At 48.2% G+C, this 18,955-nt stretch overlaps 1 protein-coding gene across 1 annotated transcript in view; it reads left to right on the plus strand.

Moving 5' to 3' along the window:
* The first annotated feature begins 11,383 nt into the window (after positions 1-11,383).
* LOC139268372 (di-N-acetylchitobiase-like) overlaps positions 11,384-18,955 on the plus strand; it is a 41,758-nt gene continuing 34,186 nt past the window's right edge. Inside the window, exons 1-3 of the mRNA XM_070886442.1 lie at positions 11,384-11,429; positions 15,188-15,336; positions 16,902-17,040. Coding sequence (XP_070742543.1) covers positions 11,384-11,429; positions 15,188-15,336; positions 16,902-17,040 — 334 coding nt within the window. The remainder of the gene's footprint in view (positions 11,430-15,187; positions 15,337-16,901; positions 17,041-18,955) is intronic.

An 18,955-nucleotide genomic window follows, 5' to 3' on the forward strand; every position in this document is an offset into this window, starting at 1 on the left:
GTTTCGGACCCTAGTTTCTGAATTGACTGTGTCACTCTCCATCTTAATAAAGAATTCTACCATATTATGGTCACTCTTCCCCAAGGGGCCTCACACAACAAGATTGCTAATTAGTCCCTTCTCATTACACATCACCCAGTCTCGGATGGCCAGCTCTCTAGTTGATTCCTCGACATATTGGTCAAAAAAACCATCCCTAATACACTCCAGGAAATCCTCCTCTACCGTACTGCTACTAGTTTGGTTAGCCCAATCTATATGTAAATTAAAGTCGCCCATGATAACTGCTGTACCTTTATTGCACACATCCCTTATTTCTTGTTTGATGCTGTCCCCAACCTCACTACTACTGTTTGGTGGCCTGTACACAACTCCCACCAGTGTTTTGTGCTCTTTGGTATTTCGCAGCTGCACCCATACCGATTCCACGTCATCCAAGCTAATGTCCTTCCTTACTATAGCATTAATTTCCTCTTTAACCAGCAATGCCATCCCACCTCCTTTTCCTCTCTGTCTATCCTTCCTCAATGTTGAATACCCCTGGATGTTGCATTCTCAGCCTTGGTCAACCTGGAGCCATGTCTCTGTGATTCAGGAAGGATAGAATAAAAGGAAAAGGAGGTGGGGTAGCATAGCTGGTTAAAGAGGAGATTAATGCAATAGTTAGGAAGGACATTAGCTTGGATGATGTGGAATCTATATGGGTAGAGCTGCAGAACACCAAAGTGCAAAAAACGTTAGTGGGAGTTGTGCACAGACCTCCAAACAGTAGTAGTGATGTTGGGGAGGGCATCAAACAGGAAATTAGGGGTGCATGCAATAAAGGTGCAGCAGTTATAATGGGTGACTTTAATATGCACATAGCTTGGGCGAGCCAAACTGGAAGCAATACGGTAGAGGAGGATTTCCTGGAGTGCATAAGGGATGGTTTTCTAGACCAATATGTCGAGGAACCAACCAGGGGGGAGGCAATCTTAGACTGCGTGTTGTGTAATGAGAGAGGATTAATTAGCAATCTCATTGTGCGAGGCCCCTTGGGGAAGAGTGACCATAATGTGGTGGAATTCTACATTAGGATGGAAAATGAAACAGTTAATTCAGAGACCATGGTCCAGAACTTAAAGAAGGGTAACTTTGAAGGTATGAGGTGTGAATTGGCTAGGATAGATTGGCGAATGATACTTAAGGGGTTGACTGTGGATGGGCAATGGCAGACATTTAGAGACCGCATGGATGAAATACAACAATTGTACATTCCTGTCTGGCATAAAAATAAAAAAGGGAAGGTGGCTCAACCGTGGCTATCAAGCGAAATCAAGGATAGTATTAAAGTCAAGGAAGTGGCATACAAATTGGCCAGAAATAGCAGCGAACCCGGGGACTGGGAGAAATTTAGAACTCAGCAGAGGAGGACAAAGGGTTTGATTAGGGCAGGGAAAATGGAGTACGAGAAGAAGCTTGCAGGGAACATTAAGACGGATTGCAAAAGTTTCTACAGATATGTAAAGAGAAAAAGGTTAGTAAAGACAAACAAAGTCAGAATCAGGGGAAGTCATAACGGGGAACAAAGAAATAGCAGACCAATTGAACAAGTACTTTGGTTCGGTATTCACTAAAGAGGACAAACAACGTTCCGGATATAAAAGGGGTCAGAGGGTCTAGTAAGGAGGAGGAACTGAGGGAGATCTTTATTAGTCGGAAAATTGTGTTGGGGAAATTGATGGGATTAAAGGCCGATAAATCCCCAGGGCCTGATGGACTGCATCCCAGAGTACTTGAGGAGGTGGCCTTGGAAATAGCGGATGCATTGACAGTGATTTTCCAACATTCCATTGATTCTGGATCAGTTCCTATCGAATGGAGGGTAGCCAATGTAACCCCACTTTTTAAAAAATGAGGGAGAGAGAAAACAGGGAATTATAGACCGGTCAGCCTGACCTCAGTAGTGGGTAAAATGATGGAATCAATTATTAAGGATGTCATAGCAGCGCATTTGGAAAGAGGTGACATGATAGGTCCAAGTCAGCATGGATTTGTGAAAGGGAAATCATGCTTGACAAATCTTCTGGAATTTTCTGAGGATGTTTCCAGTAGAGTGGACAAGGGAGAACCAGTTGATGTGGTATATTTGGACTTTCAGAAGGCTTTCGACAAGGTCCCACACAAGAGATTAATGTGCAAAGTTAAAGCACATGGGATTGGGGGTAGTGTGCTGACATGGATTGAGAACTAGTTGTCAGACAGGAAGCAAAGAGTAGGAGTAAATGGGTACTTTTCAGAATGGCAGGCAGTGACTAGTGGGGTACCGCAAGGTTCTGTGTTGGGGCCTCAGCTGTTTACACTGAACATTAATGATTTAGACAAGGGGATTAAATGTAGTATCTCCAAATTTGCGGATGACACTAAGTTGGGTGGCAGTGTGAGCTGCGCCGAGGATGCTATGAGGCTGCAGTGTGACTTGGATAGGTTAGGTGAGTGGGCAAATGCGTGGCAGATGAAGTATAATGTGGATAAATGTGAGGTTATTCACTTCGGTGGTAAAAATAGAGAGACAGACTATTATCTGAATGGTGACAGATTAGGAAAAGGAGAGGTGCAATGAGACCTGGGTGTCATGGTACATCAGTCATTGAACGTTGGCATGCAGGTACAGCAGGCGGTTAAGAAAGCAAATGGCATGTTGGCCTTTATAGCGAGGGGATTTGAGTACAGGGCCAGGGAGGTGTTGCTGCAGTTGTACAGGGCCTTGGTGAGGCCACACCTGGAGTATTGTGTACAGTTTTTGTCTCCTAACTTGCGGAAGGACATTCTTGCTATTGAGGGAGTGCAGCGAAGGTTCACCAGACTGATTCCCAGGATGGTGGGACTGACCTATCAAGAAAGATTGGATCAACTGGGCTTGTATTCACTGGAGTTCAGAAGAATGAGAGGGGACCTCATAGAAACGTTTAAAATTCTGACGGGTTTAAACAGGTTAGATGCAGGAAGAATGTTCCCAATGTTGGGGAAGTCCAGAACCAGGGGTCACATTCTAAGGATAAGGTGTAAGCCATTTAGGACTGAGATGAGGGAACTTTTTCACCCAGAGAGTGGTGAACCTGTGGAAGTCTCTACCACAGAAAGTAGTTAAGGCCAATTCACTAAATATATTCAAAAGGGAGTTAGATGAAGTCCTTACTGCTAGGGGGATCAAGGGGTATGGCGAGAAAGCAGGAAGGGGGTACTGAAGTTGCATGTTCAGCCATGAACTCATTGAATGGCGGTGCAGGCTAGAAGGGCCGAATGGCCTACTCCTGCACCTATTGTTCTATGTTTCTATGTTTCTATGTGATGCCAATTACATCATATCCATTAACAGCTATCTGCGCAGTTAATTCGTCAACCTTATTTCGAATACTCTTCGCATGGAGGCACAGAGCCTTCAGGCTTGACTTTTTAACACACCTTGCCCCTTTAGAATTTTACTGTAATGTGGCCCTTTTTGTTTTTTGCCTTGGGATTCCCTGCCCTCCACTTTTACTATTCTCCTTTCTGTCTTTTGCCTCTTTCTCCCTTTTTAATTTCCGTCTGCCCCCCTACATAGGTTCCCCTCCCTCTGCCATATTATTTTAACTCCTCCCCAACAGCACTAGCAAACACTCCCCCTAGGACATTGGTTCCGGTCCTGCCCAGGTGCAGACCGTCCGGTTTGTACTGGTCCCACCTCCCCCAGAACTGGTTCCAATGCACCAGCAATTTCAATCCCTCCCTTCTGCACCACTCCTCAAGCCACGTATTCATCTGAGCTATCCTGTGATTCCTACTCTGACTAGCACGTGGCACTGGTAGCAATCCTGAGATTACTACTTTTGAGGTCCTAAGTTTTAATTTAGCTCCTAGCTTCCTAAATTCATCTCGTAGGAACTCATTCTGTTTTTTGCCTCTATCATTGGTACCTATATGCACCACGACAACTGGCTGTTCATCCTCCCTTTTCAGAATGTCCTGCACCCGCTCCGAGACATCCTTGACCCTTGCACCAGGGAGGCAACATACCATACTGGAGTCTCGGTTGCTATCGCAGAAACGCCTATCTATTCCCCTTACAATTGAATCCCCTACCACTATAGCGCTCCCACTCTTTTTCCTGCCCTCCTGTGCAGCAGAGCCGCCCACAGTGCCATGAACTTGGCTGCTGCTGCCCTCTCCTGATGAGTCATCCCCCTCAACAGTACCAAAAGTGAGGTATCTGTTTTGCAGGGGGATGTCCGCAGGGGACCTCTGCACTACCTTCCTTGCACTGCTCTTCCTGTTGGTCACCCATTTACTATCTGGCTGTGTACCCTTTACCTGCGGTGAGACCAACTCGCTAAATGTGCTAGTCACGTCATTCTCAGCATCGTGGCTGCTCCAGAGTGAATCCACCCGCAGCTCCAGTGCCGCAATGCATTCCGTCAGGAGCTGGAGGCGGACACACTTCCTGCACACATAGTCGTCAGGGAGACCAGAAGCGTCCCTGACTTCCCACATAGTACAGGAGGAGCACAACACATGTCCGAGCTCTCCTGCCATGACTTAATCCTTAGATAAACTTAATTGGGCAACAACGATGCTAAATGTTACTTACTGATAAAGAAAGAGAAAGAAAAACTACTGACCAATCACCAGCCAATCACTTACCCCCTTGGTTGTGACGTCACCTTTCGTTTTCTTTCTACTTCTTTTTTGCCTCCCTGATGCAAGCTGGGCCTTTATAGGCCCCGGCCGGATTCCCCAGACTCACGCCTCAGCGACTACGAACTCCCGCTGTCTCTCGCGGCCTTTATAGGCCTTGCCCGGATTCCCCGGACTCACACCTCAGCGACTACGAACTCCACCTGGCTCTCGCGGCCTTGATAGGCCTCGGACGCTCCCCGGACTCACGACTCAGCAACTCATGCCACGTTTAGAATTAGTCTCTGCAAACACTTTGCAGACTTTGGATAATCATTTCCCACATTCTTTAGTTAATCATTTCCCCTTTTGGACTTGGTCTCTGGTTAATGGTTTCCTATTCTTCCAGTATTTTTTTCATTCACCGTTTCACCTTCCCTTGCTTTCCTATGAGCCATCCCCGGATGAATTCGGACACGGGACTCTGGAGCAAAACGCATCCGACCAGACCGCCCCAATAGCGCCGATCACACAACGGAAAACTAACCACCGAGGCAAGGTGACTTTTCCACCCGCAGACAGCAGGCTCCATCCCCACGGTTTTAACAGGTCCGCCTCCATAGGTTTCCGGGACTCGTGCTATGCATCCCGGTGTGCGACCCGCCTGGTTCCTGTACCGCTGGACACACCTTCGTTGTCAGAGGCTGACCTGTGTATTTATCAGTTGGAAATCAGTCTGCCGCTTTACTGCTGTCACTCCTTCCAGCCAAGGCGCGGCCACACATGCTCAGTACTGCCCTGTTCAGCCCCACAAGCCCTTTCACCGACCATTGATATGGATCAGATCCGATGTTCCCTCCCGAAGTTTTCCCCGACATCCTACTCCGGTTATTGCCCGACGGGAGCAGAAGTGCCCTTTCAGCACCTTCCCTTGCTCGCTCGGGACCGGTGCACCGATATAGTTAGCGCCAGCGCCGGGGCTTTCCAACGGCGATAATGCTCGAGCGCACCGTTAGTGATATCCGCTGTCGCTAAGGTTTGGAATTTCCTGCCCATAATGTTTTAACCATTTTATTCAGTAAAAAGAAACCAAAGACTTTAATCACGACGAGGGTATCTTACACCCATGGAGCTTGAATCTCTGTGTTCTGCATCTGTACCATAATTGTTAAGTATATTACATTTCTGTTCTGTCAGGGTCAGTAGAGCACTGTTCTTTATTGGTTGGATGGTTGACAATGTCAGTAAGGGAGTGAAGGGGATGGGAGAGAAGAACTTATGCATGTGGCTCAAGGTCTAAGTAATTCATACTCTTATCTGCTGCCGTCACTGAAGCTTTTCACAAACATTTCATTCATTATGCTAGATACAGAATATACCAGTACACTTTTCATTCAGTATCTAATGCCTTTTTGCATCAATGTGAAACATTTTCAAGTACAAATCAACAAGATATTACATGCTTAGAATGTACGGCACAGAAAGAGGCCGATCGGCCCATCGGGTCCATGTCACTATCTATGTTCCACATGAGCCTCAACGCACCCCTCTTCATCTAACCCTATCAACATATTCATATATTCTTTCTCCTTCATGCCCTTATCTAGCTTCCCCTTAAATTAATCTGTTATTGGCCTCAACTACTCCTTGTGGTAGGAGTCTCGCAGAAGTAGCCGTATAACTCCGATGTCAGGCCAGCAATCTAACTGGCAATGGTACTAAAGACAAGTAACGTGAGACACTGTGTTCCCCTCTTCCCCAGTCCTGGAGGCTGTTCCGCACCAGCTTGAGATCGTACCGGCTGCACTATCATATCCGCCTGATGCAAAGCAACATTTTAAAATCCCCGAGAACTATACAAACTTGCTCTGAAATGTTTTTATTGTTAGGTGAAGTCAGGTGCTCCCATTCTCTCTCTCATTGTCATTAAATAATAGCTGGCAGAAAGTGTAGCTCTGCACCAGCATCCATCCAGACATGCACAGTATTCATTCGCCACTGATCTCAGTATAACTTTGGGGTGCCCACTCTGTATCAGACACGGCAGAGACTGGGAGCTCCAGCATCATTGCAGCCTGAGAAATGTGATGTAAAGTAAATTTAACACTGATATCGGGGAATTGGGCTAGTAATTCGGTACCGCCCATTTTGAGAGGTTAATCCTGCCGGGGCGGTAACTATAGCAACCCCTGAAAGTTTGCGCCGCCTGCCACAAAATTAGGTTTCAGCGCCCCAAGTGGGAAAGGGAGCGTTAAATCAGTCATTGCACAATTCTCTAACGGTGGTGGAACCGAAAATCTCAACAATAAATTTCCAGAGCGAATGCAAATGCTGCGAAAGCCGCTATACATCCTGTGGACAGTCAATTCTTAAAGACGTGGTAAGATAAGTATGCGCATGCGCAGTTCCAACTTCTCCGTTTGCTCAGAGTGGGAAAATGGAGCAGGAAACAGGTCGCCAGCGTGACCACCGCATCTCGCCCACGGTCGTCGAGGCATTCGTGGAGGGAGTGGAGAGGCGGTGGATTCTGCTGCAACCTTCCAGTGGAAAGAGGCCTGCTCCCAGAGTCTTCAGGAGACTATGGAGGGAGGTGGCCCAGCACGTCTCCGCCAGGAACACAGTCGCCAGAACTGCGACGCCATGTCACAAGAAGTTCAACAACCTCACTAGGGCAGTCAGGGTGAGTACCCTTTCTATTCACGTTGCAATGCCTTAATGTGAAGCTCACTGTCTCACACAATGTCAAGACTTTGCAGTACCTGCTCCTGCACTATGTGTACCGAGGCGATGGTCTTCATTGGTGAAGACACCATTAAAGTTCAGGCTCAGTTCATCAGCCATGGCCTGGCCATCCAATCGTCGCTGACCTTCGTATTCCCTACTCAGCCTGACTCCAATTCGCACTACCGTTTCACTCTTGATATGCGTTCACAACACTTCAACCTTATCCTTCATCTTAGGTGGTAATCACCTAATCCCACTGTTCACCCAGCCACTCTGTACAGCCACACAGATTCAAATGGAGATCTGCACACTTCCACACAGTAGCCACTATTCAACGAAGGTAGGCACATGTGGCACACGATGAGCTGCACACTCACTCACACCTTCTTGTGTTTGTTATTGCAGTCGAAACTAACACAACAGGCACGAGCAGAGGTGCACCAGAGGAGGGGAGCCTGACATCGAGGACCTCACGGAGGTGTAGGAGTGAGTGTCCGCCCTCGTGGGCAAACCAGTTGGTGCAGTAGCAATTAGTGAAGACGAGCCCCCTGGCAGTATGTTAATGCCCTTTCTTTTTTATGTGAGGCCCTTTACCCTTGAGACCACACGCCCTACCCCCTTTACATATAAATATCCAATGCCAGCTCTTTCTTCCCTTCCTGCCCCTCACCTGCTGCTAACCACAATTCTGTTGCTTTGTGCTTACAGATGATGAGCCAGAAGCACAGCAGCCTCACCGTGAGCCCTCCACATCGAACAGTGGGGGAGACGAGGAGGAAGGGGACGAAAATGTTGCGGCAGAATGAGACCCTCCATCAGCTGCACCAAGTGGGGACACCAGCTCGGTGGAAGACACGCCATTATTGGGCTTTGAAGAGCCTGAGGCTCCTGGCCCGAGTGGCCTGCAACAACGCACAGCACGAGGGGTATCTCAAGGCAAGCTCCCCGGAGGGTGAGTCTGTCCATGAGTCCTGCTCGGAGACACTCAGATGTGGACATGGACTTGGAGGCTATGTCAAGAGAGTCCATGGTAATTCACCGTCAGCTTATGGGTGCATTGGAAAGCATCCCGCAGAGCATGGATGCACTTGCTCTGAGGTTGGAGGAGGCCGCCTCAAGCATTGGCCGAGTCTCCCAGCAGCCTGTCGAGTCCATCCTTGACTGGCTCCAGAGGGAGATAGGTTTAACGAGTGACAGTGGAATCCCAGAGGTGTGCCATGGCTGGCATGGCAGTAGCTATCACATCACAGGCCGAAGCCACGCAAGGCCTTCGTGATGTGACGCAGTCATTGGTGACTGGCATCAACTCTCAGACTGCAGCGTTTCAGACTCTGTGATCTGTGAGTCAGTCTCAGATTGATGCCATGCAAACACCAACTGCTTCCATCCTCTCTGGGGAAGTGATGGTGCCGAAGCAGGTCAGCAATCTAGCTCCGGATGCTGAGGCTCTGCTGGAAATGGAAGGCGCTGTCCTTGCTCAGGATGACAGCATTCCGGCTCCCACCACTGCCACTCCACCTTTGCACCTGCCGCGGTCTATACCCCAGCCATCCAAGACTGCTGCCGCCGATACTGAGGCAGTGCAGTCCGCTGCAGGTCCTTCCGGTCTCAGAGCTGGTCCAGGGCATCCTGCTAGGCCGTCTGTAGTGTCTGCCTTACAGACACAGCAGCCTTAAAGCAGTCTTGCTGAGGCACTGTGCCCCATTAAGGAGGAGCAGTAGGCGTGGGAGGAGGGGTTAAGGAAAGGGTGGGAAATAAAGATTTTGACCACCATGGACAGATGTCTTCATCCTGTAAATATCATTGTAAATATATTGTTGCTGTTGTTTGATGCCTGCTATTGGTGTATGGGTCTGGTCCTAATATGGCACATTGAAGCTGGTGTGGAATTACAAATGGCAGGGGCGTTTGAACACATATTGCTCAAGTTGATTGTGTGTTATGCTGTTTCAAGGAGCATTTGTTACATTTTTTTTATTCGTTGCTGGAGAGGGTTTGTTTGGTGTGCTGTTTGAGGCAAAACTTTTGACCAAGTTATTAAAATAATAATTTGAACATTTGCATTCCCCTCTTGTCTATTAATGTGGAATTTCACTGAGCCATTATCATAGTGCACAGCACGGTCAATATTAGCTGCATCTGTCAGCTTCCTCCATTGAAGAGAAACGATGCATTATGAGCCGCTGATGATTGGCTCTTGCAGTGGCAGCATTGCCACGGTGCTTCCTCTATGGCTGCTGTTCCTCCTCCTCGTCTAGTTGGCCATTCGGAGCCTTGGCAGGCTCCTCTTCCTCTTTGTCCATCTCCTGAGGTGGGGTTGCAATCCCCACTGCCAATGCCTGCACTTTCATTATAGCCAAGTTGTGCAGCCTGCAGCACACCACAATGAATCACCTCAGAGACGAGGTGGAGTGTTGTCTGAGGCATTCTGCATCGTTTCCAAGGCCCTCCCGGGGCAGTAACAGGGCTTGCAGCTCTGCACCATGCTGATTACATCAATGCTACATGGCCTTTCCGCGTAGTGCTGACACGACACAACGCCCCTCCCCTTCATTTACAGGGGAGGGCCGTTGTGAACACTGCAGCCCCTTTGGTGGGCACCACCGGAGAAGTTTTAGGCTGGGACAGCGGCCCGGCCCCTAAGAGGGGGTGGTGGGCTTCATGATGGCAGACCGGCCGCCATTGTTGGGCCGACTGTAAAACATGGCGGCCGTGGCACAAAGGCCTTCCCCTTCAAGTAACGACCCGGCGGCTCCTGTACGGCAGCATCGCGCCCCACAAAGCTGGTGTTGGCATTGCCCCACGCCAGCCTCGCGTCCCGCAGACCAATTTCCCCCACGGGGCTCAAAGCGGTCAGCCTGGGACGATAAGAGGTCGGTGCGCACAGCAATGGCATCATCACCGTGTACACCCCGACCCGAGGCTGATCGGGAGGTGCAGCACAAAGCCACTATAGTCCCCACAATAATGGGTGCAATTCCGGGGGTGGCGTTTCTGCCGCCCGCCCCGGGGTGAGAAGGGGTTTGCAATTTTATGCTCAACGTCTTGGAGTGCAGTCACCATCATTATGTGGGCAAACTAATCTGAAGATGTGAGTTCAAATCCCACCACGGCATCTGTGGAATTTAATTTCAGTTAATTAAATAAATTGGCAATAAAAGGCTAGTATCAGTTACGATGACCATTAAAGTACCGGGTTTTCTTTAAAATCCATCTGGTCCTTTGGGGAAGGAAATCTGCCGCCCTTACCTGGTCTGCACGATATGTGACTCCAGACCCACAGCAATGTGGTTGACTCTTACTGCCCTCTATAATGGTCGAGGAAGTTACTCAGTTGTAATAACCAGCTACAACAAACAATCATCAGAATAAAACCGGATGGACCACTTGGCACCAACCTCGGCACCGGCATCGGACAAGACAAAGGCACACCCAGCCCAGTCGACCCTGCAATGTCCTCCACACTAACATCTGGGGACTTGCACTAAAATTGGGAGAGCTGTCCTACACACTAGTCAGGCAAAAGCCTGATATAGTCATACCAACAGAATCATGCCTTTTTGCCAATGTCCCCGACTCCTCCATCACCATCACTGTCCTGTCCTGTCCTGTCCCACCGGCAGGAGAGAGCCACCAAATGTGTCATCCTAGTGGTCTACAGTTGGGAGGGAGTGGCTCTGGGAGTGCTCAACATTGACGCCATGAAGTCTCATGGCTTCAGGTCAAGCATGAGCAAGTAAACCTCATGCTGGTTATCACCTATCTCCCTCCCTCAGCTGCCGAATCAGTATTCCTTCGTGTTGAACACCACTTGAAAGAAGCACTGAGGGTAGCAAGGGCACAGAATGTACGCAACATGAGGGAAAAACTGATCTGGCCTCATTCTCACCAATCTACCTGTTGCAGATGCATCTGTCCATGATAGTATTGGTAGCTGTGACCACCGCACAGTCTTTGTAGAGCTGAAGGTCTATCTTCACACTGAGGGCATCCTCCATCGTGTTGTGCAGCACTACCAGTGTGCTAAATGGGAGAGATTCAGAATGGATCTAGCAGCTCAAAGCCGGGCATCCGTGAGGAGCTGTGGGCCATCAGCAGCAGGAGAATTTTATTCTACCACAATTTATAACCTCATGGCCCGGCATATCCCTCACTCTACCATTATCATCAAGCCAGGCGTTGATGCCAGTTCATTGGATGTATTCAAGAGGGAGTTAAAGGTGGCCCTCACGGCTAAAGGGATCAAGCGGTATGGAGAGAAAGCAGGAAAGGGGTACTGAGAGAATGATCAGCCATGATCTTATTGAATGGCGGTGCAGGCTCAAAGGGCCGAATGGCCTACTCCTGCACCTATTTTCTATGTTTCTATGTTTCTATGTAACCATGATTCAATGAGAAGTTTAAAAGAGCAGACCAGGAGCAGCATCAGGATACTGAAAAATGAGCTGCCAACCAGGGGAAGCTGCAACACAGGACTGCATGTATGCTAAACAATGGAAGCAGCATGGGAGTCAGGGGAACGGCTCTCCACTGGCTGGAGCCATACCTAGTACAAAGGAAGATGGATGTGGTTGGCAGAGGCCAATCATCTCAGCCCCAGGACACCACTGCATGTGTTCCTCAGGGCAGTGTCCGAGGCCCACTCATCTTCAGCTGCTTCATCAATGAACTTCCCTCCATCAAATTCCTGGAATTCCCTCTCGAACAGCACTATGGGACTACCATTACCATGTGGAAAGCAGTGGTTCAGGAAGGTGGCTCACCACCACCTTCTCAAGGGCAATTAGGGATGGGCAATAAATACTGGCCTTGTCAACACGCCCACATCCCAGGAACGAATGAAAAAAAAGACATGGAAATAGTGGGAAGAGAGGTTTGAGGGTGACAGTTGAACAAAACATGAAGGAAGTGTGGTAAAGATTCGAAGATAAATGTTGGTCCCAACAGAGAGGAAGGTGGGAGTGTAGGGGATGGTGTGGGGCATCAGTTTACCTTCCCTGACCCAGAGCGGTTGTGAGTTGCTCCCACTCCCTGGTTTTTTGAGCCTGGATTTATTAATCAGGGTGTGATAAAGTACAGCAGACAACTGCTTTGTACAAAGAAATGTATGGTTTTTATTCAAGAAGAATGAATACACCTTTTATTAAAACTGAGAAAACTTATCACTCTAAAGGAGGGAAAACTTATCACTCTAATGGGGAATCCTTTATTCAAACACAAGGGAATACACCGCAGTACAAGACCTCCCACCTCCCAATTCCCCGATCTAACTAGGTTAGGTTCTGGAGCTTCAGGGACTATGCTCACCAATCCTTCCTTGACAGTCGGTAATGGGTCGCGGTTTCGGGGTGCGTTAGATTTTGTTGATTCTGCTAGCCGTACCCTGAACGTAGGAGAGGACTTCTTGCTGTGTGTTCCTCAGTTGGGTGGTGTCCGCTGATGCGGTAGGGCACGTATTGGATTTATGGGGTAAATACCCACTTTCTTCCTTCAGCAGTAGGTTTTAAAGTTCTTTTAGGTCATGTTTTACCCGTTGGTAGCTCAGGGATAGCTTGTAGAGTAGCTTGCGAATCTTCAGGTTTTCGTCGAGTTGACTTCGGTTTGGAAATCGTTGGTCGCGGTGGCTCAATATTACCAATTTGGTTGCTGGTAATATCTTGGTGGTTGTTCCGTGAGCCTCTTGCTGCCGCGGCATGTTTGGTGTCCTGGTCGTTTGCAATGATGTCTTGGTTGATGTTCTGAAGAACCAGGTTAACAACGCTGGTGTGCTGATCTTGAAGTCTGTCAGGTCTGAAGCATACGAAGTTGGTGTAGAAGCAAAGTGTTTCCCTGGCTGTAAAAACAGGCCTTAATTATACTTTGAGAGACTTCCTTATCTGTGCCCCAAATCAACCTTTGTTCTTTTTTAAGTTTTGCAGCCCAGCTAACTGAAACTTGATTAAGTTTTATTCTGGCATTGATAGACTTTCCTGAGTTGGTGAGATCTTGTCCATTGTGATAGCACCGTTTTTTCTTGCTTCCGGAAGTCTGGCCTGAGCCAGATATTTCGATGCCTGTTGAAAGGTGTTGGAATAAGTATGTGACATTTGGGTCCTCTGGGTGGGGTGGATAATGTTTCTACCGTGGTCGGTTATAAAATGTAAATGTCTTCTCGGGGCAGGTTACTGGGGTAAACAGTTCCCAGACAATTTGATTAGCTCCAATGTCCAAACTGGCCTTTTAAAGATTGACCCCACCCCTTTTCTTGCAGACCCAACATTCACCTTTTAAAAATCCCAAACTTGGTTAAAACTCGTAGATTTTTTCCATAAGCATTTTAGGATCCCAAACTTTCTGATTGATAGTCCCAAATCGAATTTCCTTTTCAATGAGTCCAAACACTGAGGGGTTTCCACGAATTTTGCAATCCTATAGGAGAGAGATTTAGAGATAAATGTTGATAAAGACACACAATAAGTGCAGGATAGGGGTTCAGCGATGAATATTGGTCAAGGCAGGGAGGATGAGGGGATGGGGGATAGAGGTGCAGGGTTGAATAGTGTTAAAGTTAAGGAGGAAAGAGGAGGGAATGGAGAGAGTTTCAGGAATGAATTTTGCCCATATTAGGGAGAAAGTGAGGGACATCGGTTCAGGAATGAAGGTTTCTCAATGTTAAGGAGGAAGTGGGTGGAGACAGGTTCAGGGATTAATGTTGGCCAATGTTAGTTGGAGTACTGCGTGCAATTCTAATCACCGTATTATAGGAAGGACGAGATTGCACTAGAGAGGGTGCAGAGGAGATTTACTAGGATGCTGCCTGGAATGGAGAATCTTAGCTATGAGGACAGAGCGGATAGGCTGGGTTTGTTCTCATTGGAACAGAGGAGGTTGAGAGGAGACCTCATTGAGGTGTACAAAATTTTGAGGGGCCTGGATAGAGTGGATAGCATGGGCCTATTTCCCTTTGTGGAGGGGAAAATTACGAGGGGGCATAGTTTTAAGGTGGTTGGTAGAAGGTTCAGAGGGGATCTGAGGGGAGACTTCTTCAAGCAGAGTGTTGTGGGGATCTGAAACTCACTGCCTGGAAGGGTGATGGATGCAGAAACCCTCACCACATTTAAAAGGTGCTTGGATGGGCACTTAAAGTGCCGTAACCTGAAGGGTTACAGAACTAGAGCAGGTAAATGGGATTAGACTGGAGAAACTCTTGTTGGCTGGCGCAGATATGATGGTAAGTACTGCAGAGAATCGAATATGTCCAATGTGATTTACTGGACTAGTTTTGATCGCCTGGATAGGTCAGAGAGGAATCTTCCCAGATTTTTTTTCCCCAATTGGCCTGGGTTTTTATCTGGGTCTTGCCTCTCCCAGGAGATCACATGGCTCCGGTTGGGGTGGTGTACAGAATGTTTCGGTGCAAGGAGTGTAGCAGTTGTGTGGGGCGGACTGGTTGGGCAGTGGTTACCTTTCCGCTGTTGTTCATTGTTCATAGGTTTATATGTAACCTTCAGGGCTGCTGACCGAGAGCCATGTGGCTCTTTGTTGGCCGGTGCAGAGACGATGGGCCGAAATGGCCTCCTTCTGCACTGTATATTTCTTTGTTTCTATGTTTCGATGTTAAGGAGGAAGTAGGGGAGACGGGTTCAGGGATGAATCTTGCCCAAGAGAGGTAGGGAGGGAGAGAAGAGAACGTCCCAACAAAGTTACATTTGACAGTATGAAGCTTGCGTCAACATTTCACGATTACCACACATACCAAGAGATAGAGAGATCCAGGAGGTGTCATCAGTCACATGCCGGTCAGTATAAATACATTGTCGCACAGTGTCTGATAAGTTTTCATCTCTGGCAGAGAGGATGCGATCGAGTTTGGCATTGGCGCAGGTTCTGGCCCTGGCCGCGCTGTGGGTCGCCGGTGAATCTGACACCAGTATCGAGTGTCAATGCTCGAATCCGTCTCTGTGCCAACCCGTGGCCGCACACATTCAGCACCAAGTCGAGGTGGGTGTCGAGGGCCATTAAATTCCCTCGTGTAAAAGTTATTTTACTTTAAGTTGTCTGTTGAAGTGTATTGAGCAACAGCCCTTGGAATGGACATTGGGATGTGAGCTCCTCCCTTTTTCATTTTGTTCCTCTCACCTGCACTGTTGTGGAAGATTTGAGAGATCCTCCTCTTTAGGTTGTTCTTCCCGGGGTCGGGGGTCGTTCTTCACCCCCTGGCACTTTCCCCCTAGGGAACCGAGATGAGGGGCTCGGGCTGGGTTGTACTGGGGACTCAGGCTCTGCTGGGTTATGACAGAGGGCACTGGTTGGGTTTGTTTGGGAGGCTCGGGCTGGGTTGAATTGGGTTGGGGGCACAGGCTGCAATAGGTTGAGTTGGGTGGGTCGGGCTGGGAGGGGTTAGGTTGGGGGGCATTGGGTTAGTTTGTTTCGGGGGGCTTGGGATGAGTTGTGTTGGGGGACACAGGCTGTACCGGGTTGAGTTGGGGGCATTAGCTGGGTTAGTTTGGTTTGGGGGACTCGGGCAGGGTGTGGCTGGGTGGAGACACTCGGACTTGGCTGGGTTAGGTTGGGGGCATGGCTGGTTTGGGCTGAAGCTGACAGGTTCGGGCTGGGCTGGGCTGGGTGAGCTTGGGCTGGGCTGGGTTGGGGGGGCTCGGGCTGGGCTGGGTTGCTGGGCTGGGTTGGGGGGGCTCGGGCTGGGCTGGGTTGGTGGGTTCGGGCTGGGCTGGGTTGGGGATCTCAGGCTGAACTGTGCTGAGCTGGATGGCAGTCACGGGCTGGGGACAACATGCACGTGCTGGGATTGGGTGCACGGGCTGGATTGGGGCAGAGAAAGAGATGGCACCGGTCAAGCTCCAGCCTATGTCACGGGGGAGAGGGATCGCTGGCCAAGTATCCGGAAAAGGCTGAGGGGTGTGTGTTGGGATCGGGAACTGGTGAAGCTCGTGGAATAGTGCAAGGGTCAAGCTCGAATATGATAGAAATGCAGAGTATCATATTATAATTCGTCTGTTAAAATGTTAATGTTGGTATAGTTGCAGCCTGTATAAAATAGGACAATCGATTGAACTGTACAAAGATATTTTCGCATGTGCAACATCAATAAAATGTGTTTTTTTTTAACGTGAAATGTCTTAAATGACGTGATCTCCCTCTTACTGCCTAATGCCATGGTTAAGGTTTGCGGTTTGCACAGAATCTTGACCCCAAAACACCTGTTTAAAAATTCTGGAATCTCATGTAATAAAAATGGGATTTGACTTAATCAGTCAATGTAAAGTGTGACCCTGGCCATGATTAAACTGCATATAACTTATCATATCTTTGAAAACAAAACATTGGTGGCAAATGACTATGTAACTTATGTAGCTGATGAGGTTAGCATTTACTCCAGAGTAATGTTACTAAGTGGGCAGTGTGACAGCAACAAGAGCACCACCAATATAACCTGCAGGATAGATGTGTTCACCAGCCCTCCCTGATCACACAGCCTGGGGACAGTTATATTGATTGGGAAAATCTATATTTTTAAACAGCGGTTGACAGCTTTATTTTTGTACTAGGTTGTTGTCTTTGATATTGGTGGAAAGGATTGGAAGCATTATGACTGGTCTAAGGTCACGACTATTATACCCGTGAGAGCGTATGACCCTGAGATTTTGTGTCGCGCTCATGCAAATGACGTTCGAGTTCTCCTGATAGGTAACTAATTTTATCACCGACAAAACCACAACGATATATTGGTAGATCAAGGGCTAAAAATTGATTACCGCCCCGTTTGGCGGCGGAACACTCGCTCGGCAGGATATTTTGCAGCGAGCACAGAAGTCCCGACCCGCTCTCTAAATTGGGGTTACCGCCCCCGAAAGGAAGTGGAGCATTAAATCCAGCACTCCACTTGCTTTTTGGGGCAGTATTGGGGCACATGCACTGGGCCGCATAGCTCTGCCATGTAGGTGGGGCTCATCTCTAAAGTAAAGAGAAGGACCAAAGCTGCAAAGTCTGCAGTAAAAAAATAGTCCTACCTTGAACACCGGGTTGCAGGAGCCCCACGCTAATAGCCCGGCACTCAAACAGAATGCCTGAATGACCAATCACGGTGTGGACCCACGTCCAAAGTGGCAAAGGGCTGCACAAGACAATTGGATAATTTTAATTGACCCACCCACCACCTCCCTTTTAACTCGTGCCCCGCTAGCGGCAGGCCGCCCGGTATGTATCCTCTGTCGCTGTCATCGCTTGAGGGCTCGAGATAGAGTGCGTGGGAAGGACCTATTTCCCTTAGCAGAGAGATCAATAACCAGGGAGCATAGATTTAAATTAATTGGTAGAATGATTAGAGGGGAATTGAAGAGAAACGTCTTCAGCCAGAGAGTGGTGGGGGTCTGGAACTCACTGCCTGAAAGGATGGTAGAGGCAGAAACCTTCATCACATTTACAAAGTACTTAGATATTCGCTTGAAGTGCCATAACCTACAAGGCTATGGGCCAAGAGCTGGTCTTTTTCGGCAGGCACAGACATGATGGGCCAAATGGTCTCCTTCTCTGGCATGAACTTCTCTAATTCTAGGATTATGTGCAAACTCCTGTTAATAAGATGACAGGACAGGCATTACTAGATTTGAACACATTAGAATTGGTAAATTGGTAAATTGGTAAATCGTTGACACAGAACTTTGAATAGAAAGCTGAAAGGACATACGTGGATTTTAAAGTCTTATAAATAGATAGTTGGTACATTTATTCCCTGGCACTGCAGCAGTATGCCACGTATTCTGAAATTAGGATGCAGTTAAATGAAAGCCCTCCCCAATTGTGTCCCGAGCCTTGGCCCAGCACACACGTTACACTCTACTGTCTCTGGCCGACTGAGATTTCTCCTCATGCACCATCAATGGCAGAGACTTCAGCTGTTATTGACTTCAACGCTATCTGAACCTCTGTGCCTTGGTATTTCTCTATCTTCGCAAGCCCCCTTAAAACCTAGCTCATTGACTGTGCTTTTGGTTACTTCCCTCAAGTGTCTGCCTGGCTCCGTGGCAGAACTCTCTCGCTCTCCTCTGGCTCAGGAGGTTTTGCTGTTCTTCAGGACTTGACACATTTGGGCAGTACTGAGAGAGGGCTGCATTTCCAGAGCTGCTGTGTTTCAGATGATACATTAAACAAAGGCTCCACTTGCCTATTCAGGTGAATGTAAAATACCCCATTGTCACAATTCGAAGGATAATGGTCAGTTCTCGTGGTGTCCTTGGCAACATTTATTCCTCAATCAACATTATCTGGCCATTTGATAGTATCATAGAATGATAGAATGATTACAACATGAAAGGCCATTCAGCCCGTCGACCCCATGCCGGCTCTCTGCAAGACCACCTCAGCTATGTCACTTTTGATTATTTTGCCATTCACCTAAAATCTGTGTTCTCTGGTTCTCGACCCTTCTGCCAGTGGGAACAGTTTCTCTGTATCTATTCAGTCTAGACCTCTCATGATTTTGAACATCTTTAATAAATCTCCTCTCAATCTTCTCTGCTCAAAGGAGAACAGCTCCAGTTTTTCCAGTCTATCCACGTAACTGGAGTCCCTCATTCCTGGAATTATTCTCATAAATCTTTTC

This window comes from Pristiophorus japonicus, chromosome 8 (genome assembly GCF_044704955.1).
Source record: "Pristiophorus japonicus isolate sPriJap1 chromosome 8, sPriJap1.hap1, whole genome shotgun sequence".
In the NCBI taxonomy this organism is placed as follows: domain Eukaryota; kingdom Metazoa; phylum Chordata; class Chondrichthyes; family Pristiophoridae; genus Pristiophorus; species Pristiophorus japonicus.